Genomic DNA, 13,798 nt, shown 5'->3' on the forward strand with positions numbered 1-13,798 from the left:
TTTGCGGGATACATAGCGTTGTGCACGGGATACATGTTGGATACATGCGGGATACATAGGTAAATAAGGGATTTATGAAAATTTTGAAATAAGTAGGGATAAATGGATATTAAGGTAAGTAAAGGAGTGTAGTTAAGTAATTTGTCCTATCCGAAATTGCTAGTTAATTGTTTTTTGGATGATAATAAATCAATTGTAGGCTAGTAATAATTGTTTTACTTTTCTAATAGGAAATTAATAGAACAAGTCATCATCTTCCATTGAATTTTGTAAAGAAAGTTCAATTCATATCCAAAAATCCTTTTTAAAGCAGGGACGGATTCATGTTTTGAAGGTTACCATGGTTCCTGCAATAATCTCAAGTTAACATAGAATAATATCTTCGCTCATAATCAACTATTTTTGTCAATATTTTGTTGATTTAATTTCTTAACACAAAATACTTGGACAAAAACAAAAGTCATTAGGTTCTCATCAATCCACACCTTAAGAGCTAGATCCGCTCCGTTTTAAGGAAGCTTCCACAACATTGCAAAGACTATATAACCCATTCATTTAAACAATTAATTTCCCTTTATGGGATGGTAATATTTGTTGAATTAGCCAAAGCACGTGGTGTGACCGCAGCATTTTTTTTTCCTCCACCTTTTAGATGGCAAAAAGACTTTCTATAATTGATGACTAATTAAGGGGTTATGAACTATAGTGATAAATTGTCATTTCTATTGAGAAGACATGTAAATAAAACTAGACTAGGAATCTCAAAAAGGTTTTGAGATGAATACCATTAGTATAATGAACATCACGATAAAAACATTATACTACATATAAATATTGGCTTTTGATCATCTTCATAATACTATTTTTGATCATGACAAAATGTAATTCTTATTCTACTTTCAAATTTTAATTATTGGTGCAATAGATCATAGGAACGTTTCATTCAAATAACACTCAAGTGTGAATTTGAACTAAGAAAATGATGCATACGTAGATAATATTTTGAATAATTTCGTAAATCTATCCATATCCATATAGAATCATAAGAAATAGAATATGCTAATGATACCTGGTGGAGGACTTAACTATATTACATATATAAAGAGGAAAAAAAAAACTTATTTTAGTTTAAAATGCATTGAAATTCAAACTAAATGGTCCTAGATTCCTAGCTTAGCTTTTTAATTTTTAAAAAAATTGAAAAATAAATATTGAAGGTTAGTTAGTTAACAGCCCCCACGGAATCAAAACAATAGTTCTTGGAAGATATGCTTTTGTTTATTAAAATCTTCATTTAATAACATGTAGGTTAAAATACGATTTATTTCGTTCACTATATTAAAAATAGATATCCACTTCTATTTGTTCAGTTTAAAAAATCAATAGCTAACGTTATCGCCTTATTATTAATTATGTATATCATTTTTTTAAATATTAAATTTATTATATTTAAAAAATGATATATATTATATGAACTGGTTAGTGTGAAGAAAAAGAAAAAGTCAAAACAAAAAAACAAAAAAAAAGGATCCAAAAAATCGGCTGCCTTTGATGAGAAAGGCTCAACAGTCAACCAATAGCTATTTGACTTTGACTCTATTAATTGATAAAAACGATACAAATGGGAAAAATATTTTTTTATTTTCGAATAAAACTAATTCAGTTGGTTCATAAAATTACAAGTTGCAGCAGAATTTAAGCAAAAAAATGTTTTTCTTAGAACGTTTCAATAAAATATTGGAAAATTTTCTTGTTTGTCTTTAGCTTTAAGAAAGAACAATTCAATATATTTATATTAACTTTTTGGTGGGAATGTTCAGAAGTTTCGTAAAAAACCAAAGTTGAGTACACATTTGTTCATATTGCAACTTATTAATTTTGTTTGCCAAAATGCATGCAGTACGTTTTACTTATTAATTTCTTGAAAGGAAATATTACGGTTCGAGCTTTGAAAATAAAATTGTAAGTCTTTGATAAAAAAAAACATTTTATTTCCTTTATTTGAATTGAGTTTATTTTTTGTGCGAAAATGAAATTCGAAAATAGTAAAGATACGGGGCTTTTCGCAGTATGGTTTTTGTACAAGCTGACCACTTTAATTTGCCCAACTAAAGTTTGAAGTTTAGCTTGTAATTTAATTACTTGTTGATTTTAGTATGGAAAATTTGACGGTGCAACCTGTTTTGACATTGTTATGAAATCTACATACTCTCCTTGTTAAATTTTGAAGTCATACAGTGTCTGAAGTTAGGTTTGATAAAATCAAACTTCAGATAAAAGTTTCGTATGAATGTAGTTTGTGCATTTCTGCTTGAAGTTCAAGCAAAATGGTTGAACTTTAGTCATTCTAGTTCTAATCGTTAGCCATTTCTTGCTTGAACTTAAATCATAAATGTGCATATACTTGGGACAAAAAATGATTTATATCTACTGAACTTTAGTCAAGACTAACTTCAGACATCATATGTTTGAAGTTGTCCTAAAGTATATACACATGTAAAAGAAAAAAACCTTTAAAAATGATCACAAGTTAAATAGCAGCGTTATAATTGGGTATTCGTACATATCGCCCATTTTAGCAGGGTGGTAACAAAGTTATAAGCTCATGAAAACACATGATTTGTGCCACCTATCTAAGTTTAGATATACTAATGACCCGTTCATTTATTTTGATCCGTTCAGTATCTCAAACTGATTCATGAAGAGATCTTATTAAATATTTTAGTTTTTCATCTTGTTTGATATGTTATAAAAAGTCATAATTTATTTTTAAAAAAAACTCATTTTAGCTCAACTAATCTTTGAACGTGTGAATTTCGTATCTATAGAAATCTTTCCCATTAATAATCCACTTATTGACTAACTAAGCCCATGTAAATTTCCCCATCTTGTAAAATGTTTTACATATGTTTGTTCCCAAATATAACTTGTAAATCCAAGTTGACCTCAATAATATTCCTCACATGAAAAACTATTATTTTGTCATTTTGTGTAGGCAAGACTTTGATATTTGGATTGAAATTATTATATTATTAAAAGATGGGGTATAGATTTGAGTGAATGAAATTAAAATATTTTGCTATATATTGAAGATGTCAATTAGTATTAAATTAGGTGAAGCACATGGAAAGAGTAAGTCAAAATTCAAATAGCGATCCTCCGCCATATGAGGCTAAATTGGAATTATATACGTACCTCCAAACACAACAGCGGTCAATTTTGTTATTATTAGTATTATTTGTCACTTCGCAGAATAATTGACCATAGATTTGGCATGCCCAATAAAGAATTACATATTCTAGCAAAATAAACTTTTTTTTGTGAGAAGATATTTGCATTCACAAAATTCTATTAATTTTTTTTTGTGCAATTAAAAGTATAAAGTACATAAATCCAATACGGGCGGATTTTATATTCTATTCCAAAAGTTTTTTCACTTACAAATTTTTTAAATTTTTCATTGTTCTCGGATACATTTCTTGGTTGTCCGATACATTGCAAATGATATATTACTTAATGGAAGGGATGTATCCGAGAGGGGATAGGTATGTATCCGAGAGGGAAGGGATGTAAGGGAATAGGGATGTATTCGAAAGGGATTTTTTGTAATTTTTTTAAATGGTAAGAAATTTTAGAGATTATAATATCTTAAGTTGTGTATTTATGTAATTTTTCTTAATTAAAATGTATACCGCTAGAGACTAATTTTATTATTATTTGACAGTTGTTAATTTGTTGGCATGGAGTGATGGTATGCGTCTAGAATTAGCACTTTCCCACTAAATTTCAGGTAATGTTTTTCATAATTTTAATACAGGGATTTATGTGAATTAAAAAATAATCTGGAAGTAAAATTAAATTTTTCATCTTGATTTGTTTGCTTTGTGATACGGCGATCGACTAGCTTGGTCAAAATAATTAGTTCATATTAGGTTAATAACTGATACTATCAAATCATGTGTGTTTAGTCTTATTATATTCTGATCTTGTGTGTGTTAATAATTTGTCTTCTAGATTAACATTAGTTTATCAAATTGTCTAAAAAGTAAACTTAAAGTTCAAATAGTGAATTGTGGGAATTACCTAACATTAGGCTTCGATGTATTCCAAATTTTATTGGCTGGAGAGATACTAGTCCATGCACAGCCCAATTAACGATTTGATTTTGTAATTCAATACAAATTTTGTTATTCTTTTCGCAGGAAATGTATAAATAAAATACGAGAGGATCATTTTCTTATATTCAAATAATAAGTGAACACGAGATAATTTCCTCTGCAAAATTTCACAAACAATAAAAAAGGTAAAACAATTGCATTAGCCATGAATAGTTCAAGTTTTGCTGAGTAGAGAACACAAGTACAATTATCATGCTTATATTTCTTTATCATATCACTGAGTAACGAGGAACATATACGACTATGAAAGGCAAAGGGCAAAGAGAACCAAAAAAAAATTTGAATACATGTATGTGGTAATTGATATCATACAAATTATTGTCACGAATTTTGAGGCAGAATCTGAAAATAATTCCTTCCTTGTGTGCGTGCTCCAATTTAGCAACTGCTACTGATACTACTTCCACAAAACTGTTGGCAATTACATGCTTTGCAAGCTGACTTTGAATATCAAGTTGAGATCATCTTTCAAGAGTTCTCTACGACTGTTTCATCCGACCTGTGCACATGCAAGAAGAACTTCAGACAAATGGTTCTACCAAATAATTCCAAGCACGAAAATGCACACTAGGATGATTCATCATACTATTTGAGGGGGGTGAAGTGACGGAGCAGATCATGGCATCAACATTGCATCGGAAACAACTTGGCTTGACGGAAAATTGCTTTTGTAAAAGATTATATGCAGAAACTATTTTACCTTGAGAAACTATCTTCTGGATCATTTTCAATGTTTTAGGAGTAATGTATTTGAGTGCTAAAGGTTGACAACAGTATCTAAGTGTTGGTTGAACAAATGATAAGGAGAGTAATATATGACATGGAGTGTATGTATATTAATAAAAACTGACTTCTGACTATAAGGTAAAAGAAATCATTTTCTCCCTTAGTGTAAAAAGTATTGTCCTTGGAGAAAAGAACATTTTCAATAAGAAGATAACCAAACACTAAAAACTAATATTCTTGAGAAAAATGATTTCACGTATAAACCAGACAGCACTTTTTTTTTTTGGATAAGTAGAGTAAGAACTTACGCATCAATGAGGGATCTGAAGAAGAATAAAAGAAAGGCAATATATGGACACAGAAATCACGACGCCAGCAATGAAGTTGTGAAGCAGCTTCTGGTTGTCTCTCGTGGGTACGAAAACTGTCTTGAGTGTATTCGTTAGTTCAAAAATCCTATATGATATCTGCAGAAGAATAGTGGAATACCCGATTGAGAAAACAGATGGAGATGGAGAGAAAATGGACCAGATATGATCACAGCAAAAAATATTCAGGAAACTGAGAAGTGGGAGAACATAAGCCTACCAAAACATATATTGCAGTGACAAGCATAAAATTAAGCAAAGGATAATCTGGGATAAAGGACAGGAGCCACTTAGGCTGTCCATTCGGCATATTTGATCTGCACATGAAGTCAAGAAGCAATAAGAACTCAAAGCATCCTGGCCTTATCAACGCAACCAACATAAAACTATACATTCTCTGATGAGTTATAAGCATTGGGAAAAATTACACTCTGGCATTACAAGGAAACCACGTAAGAGTACTGAGAAACTTTAGAGACAGGCTGGGAATAATAAAGTATATTATGTAGGAATAAGGATGTCAATCATTCACAGATAAGGAATTGGTACAGTAATACCTCTAAGAAATTTAGCCACACAGAAAATGCTTAAGTTTAGCAAATTACTTGGAAAATGTCGCAGGGTGATGGAATGTTTTGATGGTTCATGATTAATCAAATAGAGGGCGACTATTGAATTTCTCAAACCAACTCCATTAGAAGTTTAAATGGTTAGAGATAATATTTCAGGTTTGCAACATATCCCTTATGCGCAAGATGATTCTATTTTCTTAGGTTAAGCATGTGGAAAGTGTTGATAGGTGACAAGTGAGACTCAATGAAGAATCTCAGAAATACCACATCAAATTGTGTGACTTGTCTCATCTAAAAGTTCAAATACTAAATGTGGAATAGTTTTATTAATTTATTTCAGGTCTGAGACAACAACCATTATATATTTAAAAGAAGAGTGAAATCCACATACCTCAGCCAGATGTGGAACTGTGAGATATAGGTTTCCAAGGTGATTTTTCCCAGCCACCTAGAAAGTAAGAGCACTTAACAGTTAAAGAAGCCGAAAGAAAAACAGTCCAACTATGTCTAAAGATAAGATGAAAAAATTAATCTTCTGGACAGGAAAAGGAAGGTATAAGGTCTATGATTGAGCACCAGCACCAAATGAGTCAATAGAATCTTACGCAAAGAGAGTCAAAGAGAAATTCCGTAGCTCCTGAGTAAAATTCCGCAAGCAGATGTAAACACTGAAAAAAGGAAAATAAAATGAGAAAGTAGCACAAGAAGTCAGGAGAGAAATCAATGATATACTTTCTTTGTTTTGGCACATCATAGGCAAGCAATGGTTGGTGTTGTATACAAAGTTCACATTTGGAAATGAAGGGCTAAAACAGAAATTAAAGAAAGTTTAATACATACGTTATGGGGATCCACGACGTGTAGGGATGGAGCTTGTTGTATGAGTTCTTGTCCAGCTTGTATATGTATTCAAACCACAAGTACCCAGCCTAAGCAAGACGGATGAAAAAACTTTACGAATTGGAGGAAGAAGAAAACGGGAAAAAGAAAGAGACACACTGTAGCAGCAAAATAAAATTGGTGTTATGCTAGAAACACGATAAATTTACTCACAGCTACAGCAACAGCAACAATTGATGTCTTAATTGTTCGTCTCCGCTTAGGTTCAGACTCCTCCAGTTTCTCCATCCATTTTTCAACCTGAAAGGACAAGATACACCAAATGTAAGTCCTTAACAACAAATGAAAGACAAAAAAGAATAAAGAATTAGAGTTCTATTAAGCTTACATTAGGGTGAAAGTAGGCATATATCATGCCAATAATCCATATATAACGGTCCAGCCCAGATCTGAAGTGCCATTCATGCAACCGAGGGAGATCTGGCTTGGCTGGATCAGTGTACCCTACAGTTTGATAAAGTAGAAAACGATCATCACGTGACAGGGGTTAAGCCAGAATCTATAGAAAGATAAAAAAAGAAAGGACAACAAGAAAAAGGGGGAAAAGGATTCTTTGGCGTTCACCCTACTACTTGAAATACAAAATACCACTTGAAACAGTTGTGTAGCATTGCCACTACAATTATATATGTCACCTTACTTGCATATAATCATTGCACCTAAGACAAGCACCTCTTAGCACGAATATTGGTCCATCAGTTCATTTTGCTACGGATAGGTGATTTTCATAAAGATGTCAAATCAAATTCTACAACTATTTATGAACCATGTTACTTTTTGTTTTGTTGTTGTTGATAACCGTTGTGTCCCGGCACACCTTGACTAATTCCACGGGATCCCTTATACCTCCCACCAGCAACATGTATCTGTCCACCAATTTTTTGTGTCTCTACTGGGATTTGAACCTGAGACCTCATGTTTTTCAACCCATGAAATATGGAGATATTAGTTTTGAGAACTTCTTATAACCAAATTTTTAATGATGGCATTTGTCATTACTTATAGCCATACTATTCATCTTACGCATAATATTGCATGAAAAAGTAGGTAGCATTTTCCACAACACAGTTGAAGTGACATCCAAGGCGAAGTCCTCCTTGTCCGAGCTCATGAAAAAGTAAGTATTTAAAAGTGATTTGGAGAAAGAAAAAGAGCAAGTGCACCGTAACCAACCTAACATTAATGTGAAAGGGCCCCAAAGAAATTCAAAAACTCCAGGAATCTCCCAAATCAGGATAACCACGACCACACACATAACAAGCTTCAAAGCCATCACTGATCTTTTGTCGTTGTAGTTGTAGCCAATGCCAAGGGCTCCATACACCATGAGAGTAAAAAGTGTATGCATTGGGCAGATGTAATACAGCACGTAGTCATTGTTAAGAACAATACAACAAAATATTACGAAGAAATTCAGCCTCCACATCATCTGCACACAGGACAAAGTTTACCACATTAACAACATTGAACCTAAGAAATGTAAGATTAAACTACCAAGAGTCCTCTAACTTAAGGTAATAAAGTATAATACATAATGTTACCTGAGCAAACCGAGCAAGACTAAAATCTTTTCTGATGTAATAATAAGAGAAGTTCCCAAAACCAGTCATCCATACATATGCAGCAATGAAAACACGAATGGCATTGTATATCTCTGTTGCAGCAAAATAATGATAAATCAAAAAGAGGACCTGTTGCAAACAAAAAGATGGATTATTTAGACTCTGCAAACATCATATACTGAAGGAGTATATACGAAGAACCAGGCCAAATCCACAGGAAATAAAAATATATACGCACACACATTGCACAGAGATTCTGCATGATTTACTGCTTCTTAATATTAACACATTGAACAAAGAAGTTGTGCAAGAATCATGTTGCGACTTTGTAAATCATTCACTGACGAGACGGAGAAACAAAGAGAGAAAAGGGAAGGTATTTCTCTAAAGAATTGCTGACTAGATTTACTTCTTACTAAACGGAAGGATAAGTAGATCAAGAAAAATCTTATAGAAAACACTTGCCTGCATCCATCCTTTCCACTCCTCTGTCTGATGACGGTTAAGATAAAGCAAGGATTTTCCAGAAAATGCTGATTTGTCATTGTGTTTCTTGAAAGAAGTCATTGCTGCAACTATGATCAGAAGACAATAGAGAAAGAGGAAGAGATCCCGATTGTAGCTCTGTTCACGGAAAACAAAATAAAACAGAACCTTGTTATTTTGAGCTACACTTGCGAGGATGAAAATATACATCTTATAACTCCACAATGGAGTTGGCACACTGAAAGTATAATTCCAGCAATGATGCAGAAATTATATGATGTCCTGCGTTCTAGCCAAACACCAATGCAGATCCTGTACTAAACTCTCAAAACCAAGAATCAAATACAAAAATAAGGGGATGGGCACAAGAAAGCAAAGAAGACAACAAGTTTATCTAGAATGAGTTTGATGCGTGTGGTAAAAAATTTAAATATGGAGAATCTGAACTTTCCAAATGAACCAATTAAGGTAAAGACAGATCCAAAATTTTCTCCAAAGTAGGAATGAGTTTACACATTAGCATGCATATCATATACTCCCTCCGTCCCTATTTAGTTGTCCATATTTCCTCTTTTAGTTGTCCCTATTTAGTTGTCCATTTTGACAAATCAAGAAAGGACAACAATTTTTTTCCTATTATACCCTTATTTAAATAAAGTTGTCATAAATAAAGTAAATAAATTTATGAACTTCTCAGCATTGATTAGTTATCTTGAATGAATTTATTTTGGAATTGTAAATTGTACTACAAGGGTAAAATGGTAACTTCACTATGTTAATCATTGTTGCCTTAATCTGTGTGCCATTTCTAAAGTGGACAACTAAATAGGGACGGAGGGAGTATATGCTAGTAACCTTCTTTAGAAAAAGACTAAAATTAGTTCCATTGAAGCAAAGCATGCTGAAGTTTTGATAAAATTCTTTCAAACAACATTAAGACAAAAGTCACACAGCACAATTCCACATCGAACAGTTCAATCTGGATATTACCTTCAGGGAATGATAATGCACAAGAAGATTCAAAAAACATTTAGGTTGAACTGGCTGTGTATATTTAACATAGTATGCAGACAAGAAGTTACTCAAGATGCACTACCAATGGTGGAGCCAAGATATGATTTTCACTAAGGATTCAAAATATAAAGAAGTAAAAACACGAAGAAGCCAAAGGGGTTCAACATCTTATATATATATATATAATGCATTACTCTACCTAGCTCCACCTCTGTGCACCACAAAGTGCTCGCTCATGCACGTCCACGAGATTAGTCAAAAGCATGAAGTAGAAAGTCATATCATGATGCATTATTAAAAAATTAAAAGGTCATGAACCTTGGTAGAATCTGCGAAGAAGTTTGTGCGGTCACAGATATAGAAATAAAATAGGATTCCCCCAAATTCGGACCTGTATGATTGAAAGATAACCACATTAGTATGAGGAAAAAGATGCATCCTGCATAATCAAAACAACCAAGAGACTCACATTGCCCTTAAAGTTGCTCGATTTTCAAGCAAAAAGGAGTCCTCCATTGTTAGAAACCTATAAAATTAAAGAAGTGTTTCATGAAGAATTAATTAAGGAAGTTCAAGGAAAATCCACCAATCTGCACAGTGCACTGACCTAACTATATTTGTTTTTATTGATGAACTAGACACCTTCGTAGATGCAGATTTTGACAGACCTCCTTCCAGTAAGACAGCTCGATCTTCTTCCTTGACTGTTGCATTTTCCAATTCAACTAGATTGTTATCTGAATGACTGCTGTCACAGAGAAGACAACAATATAAGATAAAAAAAATTATAATTAAGATAGTACAATTGTTTGTATATTTTTGTGTAGATAAAACAATCACAGTTGCTTTCAGAAATCAAGTTGCCTGAAGATACTGTTCACTAATGATTTAACAAATAGCAGCCATGTCTACAAGGTCCATGGTGAATACTAAAGGGACTATATGAGTTCTCGTACTTTTTCCTTTTCCTTATCGGATGGATTTCAACTGAGTGGTTATTTCCATGTTGAAAATCAAGTGAGTCAACTTAGTGAGTAGGGGGGGTTGTTTACTTCATTGCAAGGATTGAGCTGTTTAACTTACACTTTAGATGGAAACAACCACTTCTTGTACTCCAACCACTCAGAGTATAACCATGCAACAAAGACAGGTATAAATCCAAGCAAAAATGACACCTGCGACATAAAAAGGGAAATCCTTCAGTATATTCTAGATATATTTGCCTTAACGAATAAATGATGAATTGAATAGTGTTCCACGTTGCAGCAGCACAAGTGCAATAAATCTTACTCCATAAAAACTAACACACAAAGATAATTCCACAACAACATGATTCTACAAGTTTATTAATAGATCTTCCGTCCTCCAGGAATTGAAACCCCCATTTCTCCCTCTCTCGCTCTCTCTTCCCTCCCCCACCCAAGCAAACGAACAAAATAGTAAAGGATCTTTTATCCAAATACACATGTTCCTACAAATGAGATTAAGCTTTGTTTGAGTTTCATCAATTGAGTGAGCTGACTGAGATTTGGTATCAATTATTAAATTATTGTTTATTTTTAAAAAATTCTAATAAGAGTTAAGTTTATGTAAGATCATTAAGACACTAAGATAGTGCACCAAAAGTTACAGATTGTGAAATTTTATCGTATCTACATCATTTACAGTGACCAGGTCGCACCAGCTGGCAAAAAAGTACATATGTGCTTAAGGATATGTAAATTTCTCCATTTGCCTTCAAAAGTACAATTGTCTCTTTCTGCCAGATTGTCCACCAAATGACCAAAGGTAAGTGTTCCAAAGCTTGTGAGCTTATTAAATTATTGTTGTTTTTAGGCATCGAAGCGACAAAATTGAACATTCTCTTACAATAGATCAGACTTCCCGTACCTAATATTTTCTGATATATGACATCAAATTTAGTGGTAAGGACATGCTTACAGAAGCAGCAAATTGTTAACAAGGCATCAAACACGACCAATCAATTGTACTATAATTAGCACTTACATGCACCTGATACCTATCTGTTCACTAGAAAGCAGGTTCGCATGAGCAACTCACCATAAAATTCTTTTTAAATCAAACAAAAGAAAAGACAAAAGGTACCAAAGGAAAGAAACTACCTTCATAATGAAGGCAGAAGTTGTAAACAGGGCTAAATGCCACAATCAAAGTTGGTTAGTCATTTTCTAAAGTTCTAAATCTAGCAAGATAAGCCAATTTCTAAAAAGCAAAAATCCACCACTAGCTTAGACCAATTTCAATGATTTAGTTTCATCAGATTAGAGATTTAAAGACAAACAGCATAGTTGGAATCTAAAGTGTACTTATTGGAGTGACCATCATCTGTTTTGGATCTCATGGCCACAATCAACTTACTTATTGTCTCCCAGGGCCTTTCCAACCAACAATAGCGGCGGGGGGGGGGAGGTCCATAGTTATTAAGAGCCATTCCTTTGTTGCATAAAGTGATGTAGCGACGAGAAGCTAGGGGTTATCACTTCATGGGTGAAGCCATGCGCTTCAAAGAAATTTGTGTTTCAAACAATGACTCAAACATGATCAAAAGAAAAATAGACAGTTCTTTGAATCACAATTTTGAGAAGTTGGATTAATATCGGCACTATTACATATCAAATGTTGAAATTGATTATTTTAATGGCAATTTGAGTATTCTAGTCCTACATTCATATATGTTTGGTACTTCTTAATTTTCATAAAATTTTGCGCTTTACTTCTCGCTTTTCGCTTCAAGCCCCATGAACCTTGTAGCTTTCGAGCACTTTTCGTTTATATAAACACACCACCAGATCAAATCATTAAAACTATAAAGTATATAGAAGTTGATGGATGGAACTTTAGAGAAACGTTTTAAATTTCTGAATTACATCTTTTTGACAACGAACTCAAAATCATATCTTTAACCGTCTTATACCGATGGTAACCACCCTACTGTTTCATCAGCTCTAATAACGACAGAATTATGAATATAATAATATCAAATCAGCATGAACTTCCAAATTATTGCTTCTAGTGCACGAAACAACAACAACAACATGCTGCCACCCTCACTATATAAATATGAGCACTTGAATCTTAATATAATTTTGCCGTTTGACCCCTAGCATATATGAAAACAATGTAGCACATCAAAAAGAAACCACCTCAAATAAACAACTTCAAAATTTAACCACTTCAATATACTTTCTAGTACTCAAAGCAGGAAAAAAAAATGGAACAACAAATATTATCACTAGCAAAAAAGCTGTTTGTAACATGCTAGCTTCTGTAATCAACAACAGTCAATTCAGCCTTCAGTCTCCATTTTTGTTGACGAAACACGAATAATTCGTTAACAGTCAGTTAAAAAAACTACAACAATAACATGCTGCAACTCCTTACTAGAATAAACTACTAAACTCAAAATTTCACTGGAAACAACTAGATCTCCTCATCTAAATGCTCTTCTATCAAAATTCAGCAAGCTTCTTATAATTTTAACTAATACACTTCAGTAGTTATACTCTTCAAACAGATCCGACTCAAAAGAAGTCACAATTATTACACATTTCGATAGTTCCAACTATTTATCGGATCCAAATCCAAAATCAAACATCACTAACTTAATAAAGTATAATCACTCATCACTACAACACAAAACGATCAGCAAGAGCATTACTACCTGTCCAGGCGTCAGAGGACCAGAAACTGCCGCCATTTTCCCCCAAAATTATAATACTATATGGATCACCGACAAGTAAAATCTATCGATTCCGGCGAAATTGAAGCAGAGAAAAGCTCAGTAATGAGATTGTGTATTCACATACATTATATGTACGTATATATTGAATAGAGAGAAATAAGTATATATATATATATATATAACACGGAGAAGAATTGTTTCAAACCCCTTCCCTATATGGAGAGATCTGAAGCAACGAAGAAGATGAAGAAGGAGTCTAGGGGGTGGGGGTGGCGGTGGGGGTGGGGTG

The 13,798-nt window shown here is 33.2% G+C and overlaps 1 protein-coding gene across 2 annotated transcripts; it reads right to left on the reverse strand.

Annotated features, from left to right (window-relative positions):
- Positions 1-4,295: 4,295 nt before the first annotated feature.
- LOC102593707 (protein REDUCED WALL ACETYLATION 3-like) lies at positions 4,296-13,792 on the reverse strand. 2 transcript variants are annotated; one of them, XM_006355544.2, is made up of 16 exons: positions 13,489-13,792; positions 10,890-10,981; positions 10,414-10,551; positions 10,276-10,332; positions 10,125-10,197; positions 8,772-8,930; positions 8,286-8,435; positions 7,918-8,173; positions 7,073-7,188; positions 6,898-6,984; positions 6,685-6,773; positions 6,450-6,512; positions 6,236-6,292; positions 5,493-5,589; positions 5,213-5,371; positions 4,296-4,677 (listed from the first exon to the last, which is right to left on the reverse strand). In XM_006355544.2, the coding sequence occupies exons 1-15, from the start codon at positions 13,522-13,524 to the stop codon at positions 5,216-5,218; spliced, it is 1,626 nt and encodes a 541-aa protein (XP_006355606.1). In that variant the 5' UTR covers positions 13,525-13,792; the 3' UTR covers positions 4,296-4,677; positions 5,213-5,215. The 2 variants fall into 2 exon arrangements, with proteins under 2 accessions (XP_006355606.1, XP_006355605.1); XM_006355543.2 differs by having other exon boundaries at positions 10,414-10,554.
- Positions 13,793-13,798: the final 6 nt, after the last annotated feature.

Source organism: Solanum tuberosum, unplaced genomic scaffold, assembly GCF_000226075.1.
Source record: "Solanum tuberosum cultivar DM 1-3 516 R44 unplaced genomic scaffold, SolTub_3.0 scf00204, whole genome shotgun sequence".
NCBI classification, from domain to species: domain Eukaryota; kingdom Viridiplantae; phylum Streptophyta; class Magnoliopsida; order Solanales; family Solanaceae; genus Solanum; species Solanum tuberosum.